The sequence below is a fragment of the Sorex araneus genome, chromosome X, assembly GCF_027595985.1.
Source record: "Sorex araneus isolate mSorAra2 chromosome X, mSorAra2.pri, whole genome shotgun sequence".
Classification (NCBI taxonomy): domain Eukaryota; kingdom Metazoa; phylum Chordata; class Mammalia; order Eulipotyphla; family Soricidae; genus Sorex; species Sorex araneus.
In genome coordinates, this window is record NC_073313.1 from 138,791,711 (window position 1) to 138,817,699 (window position 25,989).

Genomic DNA, 25,989 nt, shown 5'->3' on the forward strand with positions numbered 1-25,989 from the left:
CAAGGATAAAACGTGGGTCAGCTGTGTGCAAGACAAGCACCTTATCTACTATCCTATCCATCTGGCCCCTAAAACAGCAAATTTACATATAAGTGCATGTGAACCATAAAATTATTAAATGCCAATTTATAACTTTTTTAGCCACTTATTTGCTAAAAGAAATTTATTTGCTAAATTTGTTAGGTTTCTTAGATAAATTTATTCATTTACTAAATTTAATTTTTAATTTATAATTCTCAGTTATCATTTAATCTAATTATACTTTAAATTATTTTTATTAATTTTATTAATAAAATTTATTTGCCAAAATTAAAAATTTTTAACTTAGAAAGATAAATATTTTAACTTAGAATGTCTATTTAAAATTATGTAGACATGGGAGAAAAAATAAGAGGACAAATTAAAAGTAATGTTTATTAGGAGCTGTAGAAATGAAAGCTTACTTCCACTAGGTATGAATAAGTATTAGATGTCTTGGGGAGACTAAGAATAAAAAATAAAAAGAACCAGGAAAAGACTTGATTATTTTGTTGTTAAAAAATTATGAATGAAATAAACTATGCTATATGTCATATGTATATATTTATATTATATAAAATTAGTCATAACGTGTCTTTTATTACCTTCTTCTAAAAATGAATTATCAAAAACTGTCCTAAAATGTGTCAGTACTTACTACTTTTAGCACAATAATAGTCTGTTTGTACTCTTACTGTGGACAAATTAAAAACTATAGTATTTAAGTTACTAAAACTGAGAATTAAAATTTTTTCCACATTCATAAATTTGTATTTGTGAAAATTATCCATGTAAATTAAGATACAAAACTAAAAAAATCACTCAATTATTCTATTTTGGAAAACTGTTCTGTGATTTACAATACTGTTAATGGTGGTTTCTCATGCACATAATTCCAACACATACCCATCACCAATGTACCCACCTTCCTTACCCAATGACCATTTAAAAAATTTCCGAAGTCAAGATAAATATGTTAAGGGGCCAGAGAGATAGTAGAGTGGGCAGAGTGCTTGCCTTCATGCAGCCACCAGGGTTCAATCCCTGGCATCCCTTATGGCTCCCCAAAACATGCCAGAAGTGATCCTTGTCTACAGAGCCAGGAGTGAGCCCTAAGTACTGCAGGGTTTGGCCCCTAAGCCATAAAAAGATAAATATGTTGACAAACTCTTACTATAATTTCACACAATAACTAACTGAAATCCGTATTTTGACTTCAAAAGGACAAGACTGTCTTTTAAATTTTTTTTTATTTGAATACTTAAAGCCATAAAACAGAGATAACAGCCTAGGGAATGAGGCTAGTTTAACTCCAGATTTTAAATAGCATGAAAGAAATCTCCAGTTAATGGCAGAATTAAAGTTAGTAACATTTTACTCATTTTACTGTCATATAATTATTTCTAGTAATGAAATTTAGATGGAATGCCTTTACATTCTAGGCAAAGAGCGGGTTGGAAAAAACCCACTGAACTCCTTTCGACTTTCTTAGAAAGAAGAAAGAAAAGTGCATCAAAAGAGTGCAGGAGGGGATGGGGTAAGATGGCAGAGTACGGCAGCTCTCAGTGCTCTGTGTGAGGGAATGTGGGTGTCCTTTGGATGTTCTGTCTCAGGGAGAGCATCATTAAATGAGACTGGCCAGTCGCTGGGGGAGGAGGAGCAGCAGCCCGGAGTGGGAGCTGTGAGGATAGTGGTGGCACAGCTGCCAGCAGGCAGAGCTACTGCAGCTCCTGGTGTCATGGGTGGCAGCAGAATTTTATGCAGGGGCTCAATAGGGCTTTTTGGGTCAAACCTGGCACCACTACGGAGTGTGGGTCCTGGGGTTGAGGAGGGGCCTCAGGTTCCCACTATGGAGACCCAGTGATTTGCCACTGGTGGGGCAGCCCCACTGGACCAGCCTTCACCACCCACAGCATATTATGGAGCAAAACCTCCCTGTGTGTCAACTGTCTGGAGACCCAGGATGGGGACATGTGACCCCTGGTCAGGCTCTGCTGGACTGGTGGCTGCAGCCCAGCCAGAGTGCCCAGGCCACAAATACTAGCAGTGCTACTCCGGTCCTGCTCCCTGCCCAGGCCACTGCTGCCACCGCCCCTGGAGGCCAGGGGACACAGCGCCACCAGCAGATCAATCTGGACATAGCAGGGGGGCAAGGGAATCAGCCGCCTGATGGTCCCCTCAGCCTTCCTTGACACCCCAAATTGCCGCTATGCCTCTAGCTGGACTCCAACCAGTCAGAACCAAGTTTTCCAAGAAATTAAACCACCGAAAATGAGGTTTGTGGGAGCCACACACACAAACTCCCTCCAGCTCTGCCATACAAGCTCATTTATCAGCCTTGCTCTAGAGACCCATAAATAAATCTCGAAAGAGACAAAAAGCCACAGTTAATCTTGGACCCACACAAGGCCTAACAGTCTGAGGTAGATTGGAGGGGTGCGGGTCAGCCCACTGTCAGCCCAAGCAGAGCACCTGGCAGCTGCTAGTTACCACAATCAAAATTGCCGCCATGTCCCTGGTTGGACTCTACTGTCTCAGGAAGGACCTCACCAAGTTATTAATCTACTGAAAATTTGGTATGCAGGTTTTGTGACTGAAATCTCAGGTTTTCTCAGAGTTGAAATAGGCTACCTGCCCCCACTTCCCTATACTCCTCGAAGCTCTAGCAGTCACCCCCATAAACCAATTCTAGCTCCACCAGAGTAAGCTCTTCTACTGGAACTGCTTCAGAGACCCATAAATCTCAGAAGAGATCAAAAGCTGCAGTTAATCTTGCACCTGCACAAGGCTAAGCAAATGGGGGTAGACTGGAGGTAGGTGGGTCAGCCTGGTGCCCACCCAATCAGAGCCCCTGGAAGCCACTTATTCCCACAATCCAACATCACCATTACACACCCTGCCGAACTTCACCGTCTTGGGATGAATCTCACCAAGATATTAATCTGCTGAAAATTCGGGTATGCGGGTTTTGTGACTGAAATCTCCAGGATTTCTCAGGGTAGGGACGGGCTACCTCACCCCACCTCCCTGTACTTTCAGAAGCCCAGGCAGTCACATCCATACCCCAAAGTTGCTACCCCGTGAAAAAAAGCTATACCAGCTGTCCCTTCCTGATAAGAATACTGAATGACATGAACAAACACAATGACCTCAATGCATAAAAGAAGAGAAAGAAAGAAGAAAGGTACTTTGCATAGAGGCAGGCAGGGGTATGTTTGGTAGGGGTGTGGTGGCAGGGAAACTGGAGACATGGATGGTGGGAAATGTATACTGGTGAAAAGATGGGGGGCGGAACACTGTATGACTGAAACTCATCATGAATAGCTTCACGATGGTCTATCTCATGGTGATTCAGTTAAAAAAAAAGAGTGGGAAGAAAGGGTCAAAATATCTTCTAAGAGGATATGAGACGGTAAATAAGAAAATTTACACAAAACCCAGCAGAACTGACTACTCTTCAATTGTAGGGAACATAACTTTATAAAACATTTGTTATGTTGGAACATAATAGTAAATAATTTCAAGGATTACCATTCCTAAAACTGCAGACTACTGTCCCCATATTATTATTTTCATTGTTTTAATATGAAGGCCAGAAGCTTTTTACTTCTTTTCTAAAGTTCTATGGTTCTTTCATTTTGTGATGACCAAAATCATTATGTACATACCTATTTGAAAAATCCCATCATAGCAGGAAAGATTAGCTATAGTGTAATGAGGGGGAAAAAATCTTTGTTGCTCTTACTATAAAACATACTGCTAACATTTTATTTTATTTACATCAAATATAATTTTTACATTAAAATTATTAACATATAAAGCACAAAAATACTGAAACACAGCTTGTCAAAATACTTTTCATGTTTTCAGAATTCACTCTGTAATTTTGCTTTGTTCTGGAATTGATTTGGAATCCAATTATGCTGGAAAACTGAATTTGTAAAAGGTATGTGCATTTTTATATTTTAGCTACTTAATCTATTTTGTTGGATAGACTAAATTTATTAATTTTAGATTGTTTTAAGGGCTGGAGCGATAGCACAGCAGTAGGGCATTCACCTTTCACGCGGCCAACCTGTGTTCAATTCTTCCGCCTCTCTCGGAGAACCTGGCAACCCACTGAGATTATCGCGCCCGCACAGCAGAGCCTGGCAAGCTACCCGTGGCCTATTGAATATGCCAAAAACAGTAACAACAAGTCTCACAAAGAGAGACGTTACTGGTGCCTGCTCGAACAAATCGATGAGCAACGGGATGACAGTGACAGTGACAGATTGTTTTAAAACAAAGCATACTGTGAATTTAAAAGTCAGTCCGTTTTGGGGGCTGGAGTGATAGCACAGCGGGTAGGGCGTTTGCCTTGCACGCGGCCGACCCAGGTTCGAATCCCAGCATCCTATATGGTCCCCTGAGCACCGCCAGGGGTGATTCCTGAGTGCATGAGCCAGGAGTGACCCCTGTGCATCGCCGGGTGTGACCCAAAAAGCAAAAAAAAAAAAAAAAAAAGTCAGTCCGTTTTATGATCTCATTTTTGTTTTGCAATAATTTATTGTGTAAAAAGATCATTGCATAAACAAGTACAGAAAAACAGCAATAAAATATTTCTGCCTATTACCTAGCATTTTGAAATTTTTACAAGTTTTTTTAAATACTTAATAGGCTACCTCTGTATTAATTGGTGAATTATTTATAATAATCAAGACTAAAATGTAGAACAAATTAAGATGTGTAAGGCCAAAATTGTAAACCGAAAGGTTCTTTGTCTTCTAAAATGTTAATTGGTGGAGGGATGGGTAAATGATCACTTTTGAGTGAAATGCAAACACAAAAGTTCATAAGTTTGTAAATGTACATCACAGTGATTCTCTAATAAAAAATTTTTAAAAAATAAAAAAAGTCAATTGTCACATATTTTCTTTTTTTTTTTAGAAGTCATTTTTCAATGACAGTATTTTATTTTATTTTTTTTTAATTTTTTATTGTGGAAAGTTACAAGTTACAAAGTTTTCAGGTTTAAATCTCAGTTATACAATGCTCGAATACCCATCCCTTCACCAGTGTCACATATTTTCTAATGTTAATTCAGCCATGGCCTCACTCTATCATTTCTTAGCATATGGAATAATCTCAGGAGAGAAAAAAGGACAGCAACCAATAGAACAAATTTTTTGGTGTGACCAGAGAGTAGTTACTCAGAAAAATGTAAATGCATCAAAAGCAATTAAAGACTGAAATCTGGCTCCACCGAGATGTGACCCCGGCGGCCGCATGTGTGCGGCCTCACCGCAGCTGCACGGGCATGATTCTAGAGGCCAGCTAAACTACTTTTGGTACCGGCAACCTCTCGCAGAACTGTCTCTAGACTGCGAACCAAGCCGCGGCTCCATGCCTGCCCAGGAAGGGAAAGGTTTTTCTCTCTCATCTTTTCCTTGCCAGGGGGGAAGGGCGTGGCGACCGCTGTATTATGATGACCACTAATGAGAGGTACAAGCTCGCAATGATCCAATTTCTGGAAGAAATTTCCCTGGACTTAGTTGCTAAAATACAGAAATCCAAAACTCATATCTCGTCACAGCAGGTCTGATTCTAGTGGGGAACTCCTAACAACAATAGTGAGGTTTTTGTTGAAATATTGAATGTAACCAAAGTAAAGAGAAAGTAAAGTGAAATTTATCAGTTACACAAGCGGGGGTGGGTGGGTGGGGAATGGGAGGTTTACTGGGGTTTTTTTGGTGGTGTAATATGTGCACTGGTGAAGGGATGGTTGTTTCAGCATTGTATAACTGAGACTTAAGCCTGAAGGCATTGTAAATTTTCCACATAGTGATTCAATAAATAAATAAAAAAGAACAACAACAACAACAAAAGACTGAAAACTGGGGGCTGGAGTGATAGCAAAGCGGGTAGGGCAGTTGCCTTGCATGTGGCCGACCCAGGTTCGATTGCCAGCATCCCATATGGTCCCCTGAGCACTGCCAGGGGTAATTCCTGAGTGAAGAGCCAGGAGTGACTCCTGTGCATCGCCAGGTGTGTCCCAAAAGGCAAAAAAAAAAGACTGAAAACTGGTGAGTAAAGAAAATTGGAAATAAATTCATGGTGAAATTGGAATATATTGATGAGCAGTCAACAACAACCAAAAACTAACTTAAGATACTAAAAAATATCTTTCTGGGGGAGGAAAGGGGGAGGTTTGGGTCACACCCGGTGGTGCTCAGGGCTTACTCCTGGATTTGCACTCAGGGATCACTCCTGCCTGGGCTCAAAAGACCATATGGAGTGGCAGGGATTGAATCCAGGTCAAACTGCAAAGGAAGCATTCTATCACTCTAGCCCCCAATGCTAGTAAATATCTGATCACACCCTAGAAGCTCTATACATGTTCTCCCATTCAGTCTTTGCAATAAGAATTAAAGAATCATCAGCAACTCTAATTTTCATATGAGAATTGAGGATCAAGGTTACAAAGGTAGTAATATAACTTGGAATTTAACCAAATTGGACTTTTGTCCTTGTTTAACTACTCCACACTGTTTTCAGCTAGCTCCCATTATTCAAGGAGAAAACAAAGTATAAAATCCCTTCCAGAGTTAAATTTCTTTAGTTAAATTATACAGAATTTCTTATGATCTCAGCAATAACTCTTGAAAAAATAAATAGATTTTCCTCCACCTCTAAGTGAGGCTGTGGAGAAATTTTGGATTAGGTCAAAGTAAGATTAGCAGCTAGAAAATGAATCAAGACATTATCTACTTATGACAAAATGTGAATTAGACAAATATTGATATGACATGGCAAATATAAACTAAGATTTGTATTTGTAGAACTATTTTATCCCATTTTCAAGGAGTTTAAAATGAGAGGAAAAATTTAATTAAAAGTTTGAAAAGGTAACATAGTCACATGATTTAAAAACCAGAACAATACTAAAAGATATTCAGAAAACAGTCTCATCCTTAACCTTGCTTTCCATCTTTCCTTCTCCTCTTAAAACAAAGTTTTTATTTGCTTCATGCATATCATTGCAGAATTTATCTAATTATTAGCTTGCTTATTTCTCCCTTTTCTTGCACATAATAAACAGGTACATTGCTTTTCTCACTAATACGAGAAAAATCAACAAAAAATAACATAATCAACAAAAGATAACAATCCTACAGAAAATAGAAAAAATTTGATAGTATTACTAAAGTCTGTAATGACAAATAGCATTATCCTAGTACCAAAATTAAGCATAATGAGGTTAATTTACAGGATTCAAAAAACAAAAAGTAAACTTATTTTAGCCCCAAACCTTCATTTCAGCTGCTCAGAAATTGAGTATTTTGCAGTATTTTGCTTTTATCTTTATTCTACATTTCCTCGAGTAATGAATATATAGATACCTTTTATGCCTTGGTAAAAGCCTTCTCATCTAGGTTTAGAAAGTGATTTTCCAAACAGTTTTAAATCCTAGGAATTATTTGAAGATTAAGTTTCAATCAGAGAAGATACTATAAAATGTTAGGGAACCAGGAAACAGAAAGCAATTTACTGCAGAGTCAAATTTTAGAAATTCAAGTAAACTAAAAGGCAAAAAGAGTCTAACTAAAATTTTTGATTCTTTTAATGTAAAACAAATCATACCACCTGCACACTCTAAAAACAATAGAGATACAAAGTTAAACAATAATAAGTTTGCTAATTTTAAATCATTGAAAATTACTGACCTAAATGGCAAAAATTATTGTAATTTGTGCTGAGAAACAAGGCAAAACTCAAGAACTGAACAGTAAGTAAATAACACTTGGCATTAATGGACAACAAACAAAACACTTGTTTATAAGCCAGTAGTCATGGAAACCAATCACTTTCTGTGACCTTCGAAAACATAATCCTTCAGTAGAAACAAGGGCCAGGAGGATGGGTCCACTGTTGGAAGCTTGCCACAAGTAGAGTGGGGAATCAGGATAGAGAAGGGGTCACTATAACAATGATAATTGGAAATGATCTCTCTGGATAGTTAAGTGCTGAGAGTAGGTTCAGTACCTGTGTTGAAAACCATAATGCCCAGAAGGGAGAGAGGGGGAAGGGAAAAGAGGGAGAGAGGGGAGTAAGAGGCGGGGAGGGAGAGGGAGAGGGGGAGAGGGAGAATGAGAGAGGGGGGAGAATGAGAGAGAGAGAGAGAGAGAGAGAGAGAGAGAGAGAGAGAGAGAGAGAGAGAGAGAGAAGAAAAATTCCTGACATAGAGGCAGGCTGGGGTGAAGGGAAATGTATAGTTGAAGGGATGGGTGTTGAACATTTTATGACTGAAACCCAATCATGAACAACTCTGCAACTATGCATCACATCTCATGGTGATACAATTTAAGATATATTTTTAAATAAATAATTAAGAATAGAGTTCTTAAAATATTCTGCCCTCTTATTATTAGACTTCATTTCAAGTCAGAACATTTGACAAAACACTGGGGAAAAGAGCTGTAAAATAGTGCTTTTAGAATTGAAAAGTTCAAAGCAAATTCTCACTTACCTTCCCTGTTAGAACTGAGGGAAATTCAGTATCAAACTTGTTGCTCAAGCCAAACCTTAAAAACAAAGACAGAACAAAATATATTCTACCCAGTATATTTAAATCTTTCTGTCTTTAAAATAAGTTACAGTCATGCATTATCTTATACTAAGTTAAAAGCAAATTCTAAAAATAATTTTACATTTATATAGATCTTTGACTATCAATTCAAATTAAAGTACTGAAACTTAAGGAGTAAATATTAAAGTGGGATTCTACCTAGTGCCACAAAAGGGAATAAAAAACTGAAGACCTGATAAAGAAATAGAAATATAACTTTTGACTGTAATATTTGTTAAACATTTTATTTGATAACTGTTAGAATCTGCTGGTGGAGACTATGTGGAATTATATGATTCTTCCTATTTTGCATATATATGAAAATTTTCCTAATCAAAACAAATATAGCCTTTAGAATTGAGTCTGATAACTTAATTATTACTTAGTCAAAGTGTTATGAATGACCTTTATGCATATGCTCAACCAATTCTGCAAAAACAGACTCCAGCTTCTAAAGACAACTTTCTACACTGAGACAAGTACTAAGAATCAAAATTAAATTTGTAAATCTTCATTAATCTACTTTTAAAAAATTTCAGAAGGAATAAGGAAGATCACTTGCAGCACATAAAATGTTATCATGTCATGTTGGGGCTGAAGTGATAGCACAGCGGGTAGGGCGTTTGCCTTGCACGCGACCGACGCGGGTTCAAATCCCAGCATCCCATGTGGTCCCCTGAGCACCACCAGGGGTGATTCCTGAGTGCATGAGCCAGGAGTAACCCCTGTGCATCACCAGGTGTGACCCAAAAAGCAAAAAAAAATGTTATCATGTCATAGTGACTGTAGTATTATGTTAATGAATAAAAGGTAAAAAGGAAAAGACTAACACTGTTCAAGGCAGAAGATAATTTCAAATGTTATAATTCTGCAAAAGTACAGAAGCATTTGGAATTTTTAAAAAGTGTAATTTAAATAGGGCGGAGAGATAGTTTAGCAGGTAAGGCACTTGCCTTTCATGTGATTAAGCAAGATTTGATCCCTGGCATCACACATAGTCCTCTTAACCCTGCCAGGAATGATCTCTGAGGAGAGTCATGAGTTAAGTCCTGAGCACAGCCAAATATGGCCCAATCTCCAACCTACCCATCCAGCCCCACTAATGTAATTAAACTAAGAAGGAAAGAATCAAAATCCAAATGATGATACTTAAGTCTTTTTCTGTCTTATAAAATAACCTTGAGAAAAGAAACTATGGCTTATCTATTTTGTTACCTCCCATGGAGCATACTATAATTTAGTAGATCTTTTAAAATTTGTTGAATAATAAGTTATTCTAACATTTAACTCATGATTTATGTTACTGTTTTTGTGTGGGGGCCACAACAAAGAGGTGTTGGGCCTATTCCTGTCTCTGATCTTGGGGGTCTTGTAGTATGATCTCAGATCACCTAAAGACATGTTAAGGACCCAACATTCTATCACATCTCTATGTGGAAGTATCATATCCTTTCATATCATTTATGTCAATAGCCCCTTTTCAATGACACAAACCTATCTTAAACACAGACTATAGATGATCAGCAAGAAATAAATCTGTGTATATATATATGCAATATATTGTGCATAAATATGCTCAGTACATTTAAAGTATATTTTCAAACTTTATACTATAAAATAGTTGAGAAAATTAATTAGCAATTATGAAAAGTTTTATTTAAAAAACTTCAGAGAGGGGATGAGCAATAGTACAGTGAGTAGGATTCTTGCCTTGCATGCAGGCTGACCTAGGTTTGATACTCAGCATCCCATATGGTCCCCTGAACACAGCAAGGAATGATTTCTGGGTGCAGAGTCAGGAGTAACCCCTGAGAGTCTCCAGGTATGGCTCCCAGACAAAAAAGTTAAAAGATACTTCAGGGCTAAGGTGATAAAGTGTTATGTATGAAAACCCTATCAGCAACAGAACTGGAAACCACAGTGCAAAAACTCATAAAATAAAAAAAGCACCTCTCGGGGATGGAGAGGGTAGTACAGTGGTAGTACAGTGGGTAGGGTGTTTGCCTTGCACATGGCCAACCCGGGTTCGATTCCCAGCATCCTATATGGTCCCCCCAAGCACTGCCAGGAGTGATTCCTGAGTGCAAAGCCAGGAGTAAACCCTGTGCATCACTGAGTGTGACCAAAAAAGCCAAAAAAAGCGTATCTTATATAAGCAGACTGGTAGGTGGGAGGGAAATGGGGGTAAGGGGACTTTGGTAGAGGGAAGTGGACACTGGTGAAACGAGCAGAGAAATTGTATGCCCGAAACCCAGTTAAGAATAACTGTAATTTCATGGTGACTAAATAAAAAAATACTTCAGAGCTAGAGAAATACTGGGGTTAAGGAGTTTGCCTTGCACACAGCTGACACAGACTGAGTCCTGGCATCACACATGATCCCTGAGTACCTTCAGGAGTGATCCCTAGGCACAGAGGGAGGAGTAAGCCCTGAGCATCACTGGGGTTGGCCCCCAAACCATAAAGTAAAAAGGCTTTATTAGTTTTCTTCTTCAAATGTCAGTGCAATGCATAATGAGGAAATCATATTCTTAAAACACTCTAATAGATATAAACCTGTGGGGTGCCAGAGCGATAGTAGAGCGTGTAAAGGCATCTGTCTTGCATGTGACCAATCCCCAGCACCCCATAGGTCCCCTAATTCCCACTAGGTGTGATCCTCATGTACAGAGCCAGGAGTAAAAATTCCTTGAGTTCTGAATTGGAGGAACCTGGGCACAGGAAGTTCGACCTAAATGGGATTGATACAGGTTTTTCAGCAGTAAAGTGATAATAATTAAACTGTTTTAAGCACATAGGATGGATTGGAGCACAGAGAAGTGGCAACCTATTCAAGCAAATAGATAATGGCAACCCAAACTAGAGTGGTGCCAGTAGAAATGGAGAAAATGAATTTTGTAATAGAGATTTTTAAAAGGTATAATGACATAATTCTGAAATAGAATGGCATAGGACGATTCAAGGTGAAGGAAAAGTTTAAAATGATTTAAGAATTTGAAATACCATTGCAGGAGATTAGAACTATGCAAATAGTGACTGAAATGGGGCACCTGGAATATATCGTCAATATGAGAAGGGAAATAGGGTTTGAGATATACTGAAAGGTGACTGTTTTAAAATTTTAAACTTTATAAAGAAACAACGCTCTTTATTAAATTACAGACTATACAAAAATAAAGTCAGAAAATAAGAAAGAAATATTTCATTAATATAGGATAACTCTAATATTCCCATCTCAGTATTAAATAATTATTAAAATATTCCTCAAAAGAATCCTAAAACTTGAGCTTCCGTATGACCCAGCCATACCACTTCTGAGAATATATGCTGAGGGTCCCAAAACACACGGCAGAAAAGCGATCTGCACTCCTATGTTTATTGCAGAACTATTCACAATAGCCTGAATCTGGAAATAACCCAAGTGCTTGGAGTAGAAGGCTGGGTAAAGAAACTTATGGTACATTTACACAATAGAATACTAAGCAAGTACCAGGAAAAATGAATCATGAAATTTGCTTATTTAAATGGACATGGAGAATATCATGCTGAGTGAAATGAATCAGGAGAGGGGCAGATGTAGAATGATTGCACTCATTTGTAGGATATAAAAAACATATGAGACTAATACCCAAGGACAATAGAAACAAGGACAAGAAGGACTGTTTCACGGTTGGAGGTTTGCCAAAAGTGTGGGGGAGAGGGCAGTTAGGATAGAGAAGGGATCATTATGACAATGAGAGTTGGAAATGATCATTCTGGACAAGAACTGAGTGCTGAAAGCAGATCACTGTATCACTGTCATCCTGTTGCTCATCAATTTACTCGAGAAGGCACAGTAACGTCTCTATTCCTCCCAGCCCTGAGATTTTAGTAGCCTCTCCTTATTTGTCTTTCCCAATGATTGGAGACTCTTTCAGGGTCAGGGGAATGAGACCTATCGTTACTGTTTTTGGCATATCGAATACACCATGGGTAGCTTGCCAGGCTTTGCCTGTGTGGGCGGGGTACTCTCGGTAGCTTGCTGGGCTCTCTGAGAGGTCTGTGTGTGTGTGTGTGTGTATGATGATTTGTTGCCTACTGTCTGATTCCATCAAATATGGTGTGGTAATTATGGAAAATGGGTAGGAAGTTTCTTATAATGTGTCTGGAAAGCAGCCTGGAACGTGGCAGCGTCAGGGCAGTGGAGGTCGGCTACAAGGGCTGGGTCCCTTGGGGCAAGGAGGGCTCCCACCCACCGGCTGAAAGCAGATAAAGGGATTTATAGATATATATGTGTGTATATGTATATATATATGTATATATCTTTCAGGACCTGCATTGCAAATCATAATGCCCAAAAAGAAAGAGAGTGAGCAAGAGAAAGAAGAAAAGTGCCTGCCATAGAGGTAGGTGGTGGGGTGTGGGAAGAGTGGCAGGAGGGAAACTGGGAACACTGGTGGTGGGCAATGTACACAGGTGAAGGGACAGGTATTGGAACATTGTATGACTGAAACCCAATCATGAAAAAAATTGTAACTGTGTATCTCACTCTGATTCAATTAAAAAAATTAACCATTACCTAAGTATCTTATTTTACCTGACATAAGGAAGGCTTCACTACCAGTGAAATACCAGTTCTCAAAGACAGTAAAATTCATTCCTAAAAATGTAATCTTCTTTCAAACTGCAGATATTCAGCATCAAATGAATTTTCTAGGTGAAGAAAACTTGTTGTACATTACAACTAAATTATTTACCAATCCCAGTTGTAATGAATGTGTACATTACAACTAAATAATTTACCAATTTACTTGGTTAGCGATTCAAAATATAGGTTTGCTGCTTTTTCAGGCTTTGATTCAATTACCACCACAAGAGAACTGATGAATTCTCCGGATTCCAGAATTTTTATGCTGTGGGGACATTACACGTATCACAAGGGTCTGAGCATAACAAGTTACCAGTATATTGCTCTTCGTTGAAAATAAGTTCATCATGATAGTATTAAGAGAAGAATGGAGGGTCCAGAGTGATAGTAGAGCAGGTAACGTGCTTGCCTGTATGCTGCCAACTCCAGTTCCATTCCTGGTATCACATATGATTCTCTGGAGACTCACAAGGAGCGACCCCTGAAGCACAGAGCCAGGAGTAAGCCCTGAAAACTGCTGGATGTGGCCAACTCCCCCCCCCCCAAGTAGACTATAACAACAAATTAGTTTCACGAAACTTAAATTTGGTTTCCTGGCTCATTCTGTGTTTTATTAGTTTTATAAAATAATGGAGTATAAGATTCTGATTGTTTTGTTTGGGTTTTGGCCCACACTCAGTAGTGCTCAGGGTTTATTCCTGACTCTATGTTTAGGGATCACTCCTGGTGGGTTCAGGGTACCATATGTGGTGCCTGGAATTGAAACCGAGTCAGCAGTGTGCAACACAAACAATGTTCAAGATGAGCACCTTACCTACTGTACAATATCTCTGGCCCTGGAGTATATAACATTTTGAAGTAGAATACAAACCTTTATTCTGTTCAGCCATGTGAAAATAATCTGCACAAAATTAACCTTTGATGCCAGAATTAAAATTAACTTGAATTTTAAAGAATGTGTCCATAATGATGAAAGGTGTGTAAGTAAATCAGTGTTGTACCTGTCAACACTGCTGTCATCCTAACTCTTATTCCAATATCACAGGTTGCTTTAAAAAGTTCTTGGACAAATAAAAATTATGCTAAAATTTATCAAGACATTGATTGAAGGTCTTGGCACTTTGGTGAGGTAAGGTAATTGTGTACAACAAAACCGTAAGGGTTAACACTACTGGAAACACATAACTAAAATAAAAATTTTAAAACAGGGTCTTAAAATTTCTTAATCAAAAAGATCCAGAAATCTCCCCAAAGTCCTCCAAAATTTCAAAACTTTCAGAAGTGCATTTCATGCAGAGTTCACAAAAAATTACCCAAAATTCAACTCGTTAAAAAGTTAACATGATGGGTAGAGGGTAGTCCATATTATATACGATTTTATATAATATGAACTGAACTGGAAAATCCAAGAGGCCAGGAAAACCATTATGAAAAATTAAGAGGCATGCATGACTTCATAGGGAAAAATAATCCTATTTTGAAATGCAGTTAAAACATCATGTTTAAGAGGACGAACATAGTGCAATACATAACTTTCTAAATATTTACAGTCCAAGCACATAAAATTGAGAATACACGCTTCAGCTCCCAGAGAACTATTAAAATTTTCTTTTGCTGTGCAACAACTATTCTATTAAGCCTGTCCCTTCTTATTTTCTCAACTATAATTCACACTTTCAATATTTCAAAAGAGTCACTCCTCTGGTTACCTTTTAAAGGAAATAATCCTCAGCTGCTAGAGGGCTAATTTGCACTTATGCACATACCATATACCCAGCATATTTAATATTTGATCAAATAGAATCTGGAGGTCTCTTAAATTATCCCAGAGGTGAGAAGCATTAAAACCACTATTCCAGACTCCTTATTTTACAGAGAAATCAAGGCCCAGACATGGGACGTAACCTGACCAAGGTCACGTGGCTGGTAACAAAGCTGACACAAGCATCCAAGAGCCAATTGCTTTCTACTTTTCATCGCTGCCTCTCCACCTGAACCTCCAATGGTGAGACACTTAAGGGATGCCAGGGTGAAATGCTATCAAAACATAAAAAAAAAGATGATTAAATTCATGTGAGATCAGCTAGAAAGAATGAATGACTGCGGATGTGGGGACTGTATAATCTTATCCACAAAACAAAGCATGCTTCTGTTCTAAGGATTCTAAGCCTTGATCCACTAGACCGGGTCCACTGGACATCAACCTTAGCAGCCAAGAATCCTTGCTGCATCTGCAGCTGCGAGACTAGTTGCTTGACAGCGGACACACATGCAAGTCGATTCACCTTAAGGCAATCCTTCCCGCTACCAGCCCCCTACTTCCCCTCCCGGGCATGCATCATCTGCCGCTGGCGCATCACACTCGCACCGTTCTCGCTTATTCCGCAGGCCAGGTGTCCTTTCGCTCAGCCTCAGGCAACCCTCCCCCACTCCACTGATCTTTGAGCCCCATCGCATCTCATCCATCCGTTGCCAAATCTCCGTCTCTGCACACCTCACCGCCCCCCACTCTTACACAGTGATGTGGCCGGCGCCCCGCACCAAGACAGGGTCCGGGGCATATCTCCGCAGATGCTCCTCGCTCACTACCCGAGGCGGGGGCGGCGTCTCCTCCTCCTCCTCCTCCTCCTCTTCCTCCTCCTCCTCCTCCTCTTCTTCCTCTTCCTCCTCCTCTTCCTCGTCGTCTTCCTCGGGCCCCGACACGGAGGAGGAGGAGGAAGAGGTGGAGGAGGAGGAGGACGACGACGACGACGACGACGTGGCCGCTTCTTCTTCCTCCTCCTCCTCCTCCAGTTCCGAGATGGTGTCGAACTCCGCCATGTTAGGCAGTAGGATGCTCATCACGTGACCTGGCGACCGTCGCCACCCTCAACGGCGGCGAGCTGGAACTCGCCGAGGTGCTGGAAGAGGCGCGGGGGCGGGGAGGGGGGGACGAGATGGAGAGGACAAAGAAAGGGTTAGGGACTGGATTGGGGGGGAGAGGCGCCCGCGTCTGGGGGAGGCGAGAGGGAGAGGGGTGACGGGCTGGCAGCGGGGCGGGGGGCCGTCGGAGGCGGGGGCACTCGGGAGAGAGTCGCATAATCAGTTGTACGCGTGCGCGGCTCCAAGGGGAGGGGGGCGTTAGAGGCGTTAGAGGTGAGCTCCAGGGAGTTATCGAGGTCCGATCTATTGGTGCTTTTCCTAAGGCTGCGCTTTGGGCCTTTTGTGCTTGTGTCCAGGATCCAGAAAGTCCAGGAGCTTCTGCGGCTTCTTTGACTGTTAATTAACAGTGGACATCATTGACCCCTACCCACCTTTTCCAGGAAAATATAAAACATTCGAATTTTGCCCCAAATATTTTATACCTGCTATATATATATATATAAATATATATATTTGCCTATTACATAGGCAAATGCCAATTCCTGACAGTTTGCTCAGCATCCCAGTTTCAAAGATGCTAGCATCATAAATGCTACAACACCAAGAGGACACGCATTTTTATTAATGTTTTGTGAAGAGACTTTATATTACCACTCCTATTCCTATGTAATATTTGTAGAGAACTTACTCTGCAATGTTAGGAACTAAGCATCCTATTTGCATTTTGTCATTTAACATGTCACAGTCCTACACAGAGAGAGATATGCAGTGATGATCTCATTGGCTGCTGTGAAACCTAGATGCAGAGAGAAGTAACTTCTTCAAGGTCGTGAAGTTTCTAAATAGCAGACTATCTTCTAGGTGGAGGTTTCTTCTAATTCCCAAACCCCAATACTCTTAACCAAAGGGTTTTTAGAGGGTGACTTTTATGTTGTTTCTGAAGATGTTTAGAATTTTTAGAGGTTTTTCCTAATGGGGGCGGGGCAATGGAGGGAGGTCTTCAAATTAAGAAAATAATAATTAACATCATTCGTTTTCCAGGTACAGAGCTGTGCTGTTACATCAGGTATCTCAGTTAACCTTATGCAGTCCTGTAAGGTAAACATTATATTTATCTTATAGATGGAGAAACTAAGTCTCAGGAAGTTCATGTAGTTTATGAGATCAAGGGTAATCTTTCATCCAAATTTTGTTTTAAATATTCTCTTTTTCATTTTTTGGTAGTTCCCAGGAATTACCCTGCTCTGAGCACACTCCTGGCAGTGCTGGGGGGTAGGAACCATATGGGATGCCAAAATTCGAACCCAGGCCATCCTTGTACAAGGCAAGCACTTGACCTGCTGTACCGTTTCTCCAGTCCTTGTTTTAAGTATACTGTCCTACATTCTCCACACCCACTAAAATGTAGAGATCACATAATTTGAGTTTCCAGACCACGTCTAAAACTCTTTTCATACTCGCAGTGGTACAAACAACTATTTCTTAATTCAGGTATCAGTCAGACAATAAAGTCACAGAACTGCTCAGTAATCAGGCAAACACTGTAATCCAGATATTCTCTTATCGGTTTCACTCTTCAGCTTTTTCCTCTATACTATAGCTGCATCCCAACTAAATGCTGAGATTGGGGAAACGGACATAGCTGCACTTTAATGCAGCATGAGCATTGCATTAACAGTATAGCAGTTTAAACAAAGAGCGTGGGGCTGGAGCAACAGCACAGCAGGTAAGACATTTGCCTTTTATATGGCCCACTTAGGCACTTAGGTTCCACCCCTGGAATTCCGTAGAGTCTCTTGAGCGCCACCAAGAGTAGTTCCTTAGTGCAGAACCAGGTGTGACACAAAAAGAAAAAAAATTTGGAATGTATGAGGGAGAGAAAATTAGGACTATACGAGTTGTCGTAGAGAGTAAGTACCATTATTACAAATGTTCTCGTGTTATTAATAAAGGAGGGGATGGTGAGAGACTTCGGGATAGAGATGGAGGAAGCTTGACTCTGGTTGTAGGCATGGTGCAGCAACACTGCCAGTATAAAACAGTAATATCAATACTATTGTAGACTATGGGCTGGAGCGATAGCACAGCGGTAGGGCGTTTGCCTTTCACGCAGCCGACCCGTGTTTGATTCCTCCACCCCTCTAGGAGAGCCTGACATGCTACCGAGAGTATTGCGCCCGCCCGGCAGAGCCTGGCAAGCTACCCGTGGCGTATTGGATATGCCAAAAACAGTTAACAATAAGTCTCACAATGAGAGATGTTACTGGTGCCCGCTCGAGCAAATCAATGAGCAACGGGATGACAGTGACAGTGATTGTAGACTATGATATCTCAATAAAAACTGATTTAAAAAATTAAGAAAGTGAAAAGAAAATTGTTACCCTAAAAATCTTGATTATTTGGGTACTTTAAAACAACTTTGAAGGTTCTTTTCTAATGGGGAGAAAATAAAATTTCAATAAGCAAAATATCAACAAGCAATAAAATCTAGTTGTTTTTTCCCAGTAGTCTTCAACCTTTTATACCTGCAGAGCACTTTTGTTTGTTTTTTTGGGGCCACACCTGGCAGTGCTCAGATCTTACTCCTTGCTCTGCGTTCAGGGGTCACTCCTGGCAGGCTTGGAGTGAACGGATTAGCCCAGGTGAGCCACGTGCAAGGCAAGTGCCCTACCTGCTGCACTATTGCTCTGGCCCAAGGCAGAGTACTTCTCTAAGAGAACTTTATCTACAGGTGAGAAGTTATAGTTAATGACATATCATAAAATATTTCACAATAGTTTCTGCTTAGACAATAAATGATGTATCTACTTTCCTTGTGTACTAATAGTGTGTCATGTCATTTGTGGGAGTGAATACCTTAAACTTTTAACTAAATCTGGTCTTCACCAGATCTCTTCAAAACTAAAAATCACAAGCACTATAAAAATTTTCCAAATGCTTTATATTATCCATAAATGTCTACTAAATCAATGCTAGTTTTGGTGATCACTGCTTAAATAGCAATTTTTCCTTTTTGCTACTCAGGATTAAGGTAGAAAGGGATAGATGAGAAGGAAGAAGAACAGTGGTAGTCATCATGACAGGTCCAACTAAAGTATTGGAACTACGGAGAAAGTGAAGAAATGATATCCTATGGAGGATGGGAGAAAGGAGAAGGAAATACCACTGTTAAAATGTTAAAGCTCCTGTCATTATAACCATGTCAAAAGGACAAAGCAATTCAGGGAAAGCTATGCCTGAGAAACTCACAGAAACAATAATCAAATTGTTCCTTTGTTTTCTGGCATATGCATTAGGTAAAAAGGCATGCATTATTCTAAAGGTAATTTGTTTTGCTGAACTGTAGGAACATTTAGAATTGGGCAAATTGAGGAAAACCTATTTTATTAGTAAACTCAAGAACCTCTCTTTTTTTTTAAATAGCCACCAAGAATTATTAAAGTTACAAGTAGGTAGAGTAAAACTTAAACAACCTAAATCTGATATGCTAAGTTGGAAATGGGTGCAGTTCTCTCATTTATCCCACTGCAGTTCAACCTGAAACAATGGAGAATAAATGAATGTCACATTTAAAAGACCTCTCAATTTATTTATTTAAGTTGTTGGTTCAGTGATCTTTGTGAATTTACAGAGTAATGCAACTATTACAACAAATTGACTTAGGATATGTCCTTGCACTCAAAATAATTCACTGTCCCATTTTAGCACAGCGGGTAGGGCATTTGCCTTGCATGCGACCAACCCCTGACAGCGCTCAGGGGACCATATGGGATGCTGGGAATCGAACCTGGGTCAGCTGCGTGCAAGGCAAAAGCCCTACCTGCTGTGCTATCACTCCAGCCCCTAATTTTTTTAAATTGAATAACTGTGAGATACACAGTTACAAAGTTTTACATGATTTTCAGTCAGACAATGTTTCGATACCCATCCCTTCAACAGTGTACATTTCCAACCACCAATGTCCTCAATTTCCCTCCGGCCCCGTCCTCCCAAGCCTTCCTCTGTGGCAGACACTTATTTCCTCTCTCTTTCCCTGGTTCTCCTCAAGGCAACATTTAATCTACATTCTGTATCTGTAGATTTTTATTTTAGGTTTTCAAAATAAATTAGATCATACAAATTATGGCCTTTTATGTTTTTGGTTTTGCTTAGCATAATGTTTTTGAGCTTAGTTTATGTTTTCCCTTGTGTGACAATTTTTATTCATTTTAACTGGTGATCAGTATACCTTGTAAGGATATGCCACACTATCTCTATTCATTCACTACTTTAATTCACTACATTTGGGATACTTTCACTGGATTTTATGGAAATCTATGAAAATCTACACACGGACAAGTATACTTTTAATTTTTCAAAAGAAGATACCTATGAGTAGAATTGGGTGGCCTATGTATCAAAAATTTATTTAACTTAAGAAACTGCCAATTGTTTTTCCAACTGGTTTGTTCAATCAATTTTCACTTCCACCCATAGTGTATATATGGGTTCTGCATCCTCCTCAAGAAGTTCTTTTTTGGGGCTGGAGTGATAGCACAGCAGGTAGGGCATTTGCCTTGCACGCGGCCAACCCGGGTTCAAATCCCAGCATCCCATATGGTCCCTTGAGCACCGCCAGGGGTAATTCCTGAGTGCATGAGCCAGAAATGACTCCTGCGCATTGCCAAGTGTGACCCCCCAAAAAAGTAAAAAAAAAAAGAAGTTCTTTTTTGTCTCCTTGATAGCAATTCTTGTGAATATGAAGTGCTATAACATTGTAGTTTTGCTTTAATTTCCCTACAAATGATGTTGTCATGGATATCTTATTGTCCATTTGTATATCTTCTTTGGTGAAAAAATGTCTTTTAAAATCTTCTGTGCATGGCCTGGAGCTGACCCTGGTTCCACCCCTAGCACTGCAAACGATCCTCCTGAACACTACTGAAAGTGAACCCTGACTACAGAGCCAGGAGTAATCCATGAGCACTGTCAGTTGTGACACCCCTTCCAAAATCTTTTGTGCCATGTTCTAATTTAAGCTACTTTTTTAGAACAGTTGGAGATTTATGTGTAGTTAGCATAAAGAACAGTTACATCACAAGGATCCATGCTATTACTCTTTTATAATTAGGCACCTATTGAGAAGTCATTTAACTGCTGGCCATGTATAATTGTAGTTTTGAGGCTGTTAAGTACATTGTGTCTATGCATATGTAACCTTTAAGGGATTGGATTGGATGATGTAGCATAGTTCTTACAGTCATCCAGTTAATTAGGAATATCCATGGTTTGTTATTTTTTATTGCTGTGTAATATTTCACAACACAAATGTACAGTTTAGTTATTCATCCACTAAAATATCTGGTTTCTACCTAGATTTTTACAGTTATGAGTAAAATTTTATGAAAATTTTATGTAGATCCTTTTTTTTCTTCTTCAATTTTGAGCTATTTTATGGAACTAAGTTTGCCTAATTTATGATTATGGGTGAGTTGAAAGGAACCTTGAAATATTGGTCGCGGAGGGATGCTCATTGTGAATTACTGTACCTAATAAAAATAAAGAAAATTAAAGACAAATGTGAAATAGACTGCTCTTTCATTAGCCCCTCAAGAAATGAGGAGCTATGTCTTGAACTAAGAAAAGTGCCTAGAAAAATCTGTATGAATAAACAGTGGATAAAAAGTTGGACATTCTCTTCTTATTGATTTATAAATCCCCTTTACATATTCTAGACAATTCACTTTTCTCCCAATCTGTAGCTTGCAGTTTTCTGTGTATCAATGGTATATGTATGGTGACCTTACTATGTTGTTTGTTTTGGAGTTCAAACATTGGTATAATTTCATGGATACTTATCAAGATAATATAAATAAATTATATAAATTACAGACCTCAAGAAAGAAAAATAATATAAAATGCACATATAAAGTCATTATCAATTTATTAGAAAAGTCAAGGAAGAGGAATGAAACTTTAAAAAATGGTAAAATAAGCTAAAGATGTAAAATGTTATAAAGAAGACCAAATACATAATCCCAGCAAATCTAAATCCACATGGTAAGGATGTTATACTAGATTTAGAATTTACCAAAATGCTATTTAGAGGATATTTATATACGTACATATAGGTTAGTATTACTGTAAGTTTAATAGAAGAAAATTGTATGACGGGAGAAGGAACAGTAGAATAGTCAGATACATATATGCTTTAAAGGAAAATTAATGTTTAAAAATAATATTATAATTTAGATGGAGCATCACAAATTAATAAATAGTCTAAATAAGTAGATATAGAAACTTTGAACACTTTTGCACTAAAATTTCTATATGTGAGATAAAACTAAAATGAATGTAATAACAAGGAAATATATTAATTTACCATTCTAGCCAAGATTTTAATTGAAATAAGCAAATGTTTAAGAGATTTATTAGTTTTAAAAAAAAGAGATTTATTAGTTTTGCTCTCTTGGGTATGGATTGAATTGTACATTAAAAATAAGAGCATGAACATTTTTCTCAACTATGGAAATCTTGTAGTATTGACATTTTATACCACAAAACCAGCCTCAAGTTACAAAGAATGATGTCATACCTGTCATATTCATTAATTAAAACATTTAAGTTTGAAAGAAAAAGATAAATATACTGTCTCCATTTATTTATAAGTTTGAATACAGATTTATAAAAAAATTCATACGTTAACCTTCCCAGGAAATTTATGGATAAAAAAGAACCAGGCAGATGAGTGATTAGCTGGGGAGTGAAATCTTTATTTCCAGGCAAATTTGTAAACATGTGCTTTTATGATAAAATAATGAAGTATGGAAAATAGATAAAGTATATACTTAAAGACATTTTTTGAAGAGCCCAACAACATAAAAGACCAAAGAAATGAGCTACTTTGTTAGATTATAGTTCCAAGCATTTTAGGCTTAGCATTGGGTTGATCTTTCTCCTCCTGCAGAGAGCTTAGGTTAATTGAATTACAGCCACTCTATTGTTCCTGGGGGCACATCCAATTCCAAGTAGGCACTTCCAATCCTCTGTGTTTATCTTAACTTCTCTCTTGTGTTCTTCCCTTATTTGTTAGTCACAAATATCTCCAAATCCGACATGGTAACTTATAAAGTCAAACCTTCTGATGGGTCTAGATTTTTGTATATGTAAATGAAATATTGCTTTTTCTTTCCTTTAAGTCCTTTGTACATTTTTATTTTAGAGCAACATCCCTTTTATATAGTCACAGGAAAACAGTTAATGCTATGCTGTTGTAATATGGGAGTTCATTGATTCTGAAATATTTACTATGTGACTTAAGCCTCAGTTGCCTTAGATTGACCTTAGTTCCTTAGACACCAAAAGGTGGATCCTGCCAAGTGATGAGACTAGGATCCTGCTAGGGTTAGGAAAGACTAATCTGGCCTGAGCACTGTAGTATGAGATTGAGATGGCCCCAGGAGAACAATTCCATAAGCTTTAATGCATCTCTTATTGTGTCCATACAAAATGATTAATATTATGAATTCTTATGTTTGCTGGCTGAGGAGAAGAGAAACACATTCATGGGACTCCGCCCTTGGGTGGATCCTCCTGCTGAAAGAGAATTAAGTCCTAGGAGAAGCATCCCCTAAGGGAAAGGAACCTTACCCTATTGATGGTGACCACACCTATGTGTACGCCCCAACCCCCTCATGCTGTGGAGATTTAACTAGGCTGGAAGAGTGGGTTGGGGGGCCAGATCCACAGATCCTGAGAGAGACCGAGAGTGGGAGAGAAGCGGAGAGAGAGAATGAAAAAAATTGATCGAGCAACCAGTTTGGCCTTCTTCCTTCCGTCGCCTGCCCTTGACTGACAGCACACACAGCGGTTCCGGGGCACCAAACGTGGGCGGTGAGACAGAGCCGCCCGGAGAGCCCGCGAGTGCGCGCCCCTCGGCGAGCTTTAGTTTTTTACACCGAGGAACTTGGATGGATCTGGGACAAGATGTAAGCCACCCTGGCTTCGATATAGGACAGCCTAAGCACCATAAGAAGTATAATAAGTTAAGAGCATGCTCATGGAATAAACTCTGACATGACTCAAAAAGAAGTAACTGAATAAGGACCCCGTTGGGGTTAGGAAAAACTAACCTAACCAGAGGACTCTAGTCTGGGAAATATAGCGAGATGTCCCCAGAAAAAGCTACCCTTTACCATGAGTCCGGAGAGACCATTTTAAGCTTAATCTAAGATATAGATAAAAGCTTATATCTCTTACTGTGTTCATACAAATGACTAGAAATATTATTAGAAAGTAAATTTAAGGGCTGGAGCAATAGTACAGCAGGTAGGGCATTTACCTTGCATGCAGCTGACCCGGGTTCGATTCCCAGCATCCCATATGGTCCCCTGAGCACCGCCAGGAGTACTTCCTGAGCACAGAGCCAGGAGTAACCCCTGAGCATCACCGGGTGTGACCCAAAAAGCAAAAAAAAAAAAAGAAAGTAAATTTAATATGATTGTTTAAATGGATTACCAATAAAGGAAAGGAGAAAGCAATAATCTCTTAGATGGAATTCTGCCCTTAAGCAGATCTTCTAGAAGAAATCTAGATTGTTGGAGTCCCAAGATGAAATTCTGTCCTTGGGATCTCCTAGAATTTCCCCTGAAGGAAGGACTTTACATCTGTTCATTATTTATGTTAATATTCAACCACACTTATGTGTAATTGCTGTCCCTAACCCTTCATGATTTCTCTATAATATTGCTGATTGATTTGAATAAAGTGCCACTGGTTACCATCCAATGGACCTGTTCTTTGTCTATCAGCGGTGGGGTGGGTGGATGGGACTTTCATCAGTCCCCAGTCACCGTGGAACAGTGATGCAGACAAATGGTGCCCAAACAAGAACACCTAAGATAACTGTCACCAGAACAGGGATGCCCCAGCACTACTTAGAATACCATAAGAAATAATTGAGTGGAAAATTAAGGTGAAATTAAGAAAAATTATAAGGATCCCCAAACCTAGATTAAAAATATTTTTTAATTATATCACCATGAGATACATAATTACAAAGCTGTTCATGATTGGGTTTTAGTCATACAATGTTTCAACACCTGTCCCTTCACCAATGTACACTTCCCACAACTAATGTCTCCGGTTTCCTTCCCGCCACATCCCTGCCCCAAGCCTGGGTCAATGGCAGATATTTCTGCCTCTGTCTCTGTCTCTGTCTCTGTGTCAGTCTGTCTGCCTTTCAATCTCTCTCTCTCTCTTTTCTTTTAGCCATTATGGTTTCTAATACAGGAACTGAAAGGTATCTTGCATATTACTTTACCTTCTTTTAGCACTCAATTTTTGTCCACAGTGATCTTTTTTCAACTATCATTGTCAAAGTGTTCCTTCTCTGTCCTACTTGCTCTCCCCCACTGTCGTTTGTGGCAAGCTTCCAACCACGGATTAGTCTTCCTTGCCCTCACCAAACCTAGAATCTTGAAAAGCAAGAGCTTTTTTATTTTTGGTAAAATAAGAAAAATAGATATTTTTTTATTGTAGTTGAGGTTACATAGCTGCCTCACATGGTTATAGTGCTAACATTTATGCTTTTAAACATTTTTGTTGTTATATTTGTGTTGGGGCCACACCAAGTGATGTTCAGCTCTTACTCCTGGTTCTGTGCTCAGGTATCACTCCTTGTGGTTCTCAAGAAACCATATGTGGGTGTACAGGATCAGATCAAACCCATGTCAGCCTAATGCAAAGTAATCACCTTTGCCACTGTCTCTCTGGCCCCAAAGTTTATGGTTTTACTATACAAAGTTACAGCACCTTCCACTCCACCGTATTTTCACAGATCCTCTCCCATTGTCCTTTTGACACTTCTTGTTTTCCTCTGCCCCCCTCTACGTTC

At 39.1% G+C, this 25,989-nt stretch overlaps 1 protein-coding gene and 1 pseudogene across 1 annotated transcript in view; both read right to left on the minus strand.

The window, feature by feature from the left end:
* CHIC1 (cysteine rich hydrophobic domain 1) overlaps window positions 1–16,189 on the minus strand; it is a 66,943-nt gene extending 50,754 nt beyond the window's left edge. The window contains exons 1-2 of the mRNA XM_004620908.2: window positions 15,769–16,189; window positions 8,528–8,582 (exon numbers count right to left, since the gene is read on the minus strand). Of these exons, the coding sequence (XP_004620965.1) occupies window positions 8,528–8,582; window positions 15,769–16,094 (381 nt within the window). The 5' untranslated portion in view covers window positions 16,095–16,189. The remainder of the gene's footprint in view (window positions 1–8,527; window positions 8,583–15,768) is intronic.
* Window positions 16,190–16,210: 21 nt separating this feature from the next.
* The window catches only part of LOC101542190 (rho GTPase-activating protein 19-like), a 61,227-nt pseudogene continuing 51,448 nt past the window's right edge, over window positions 16,211–25,989 (minus strand).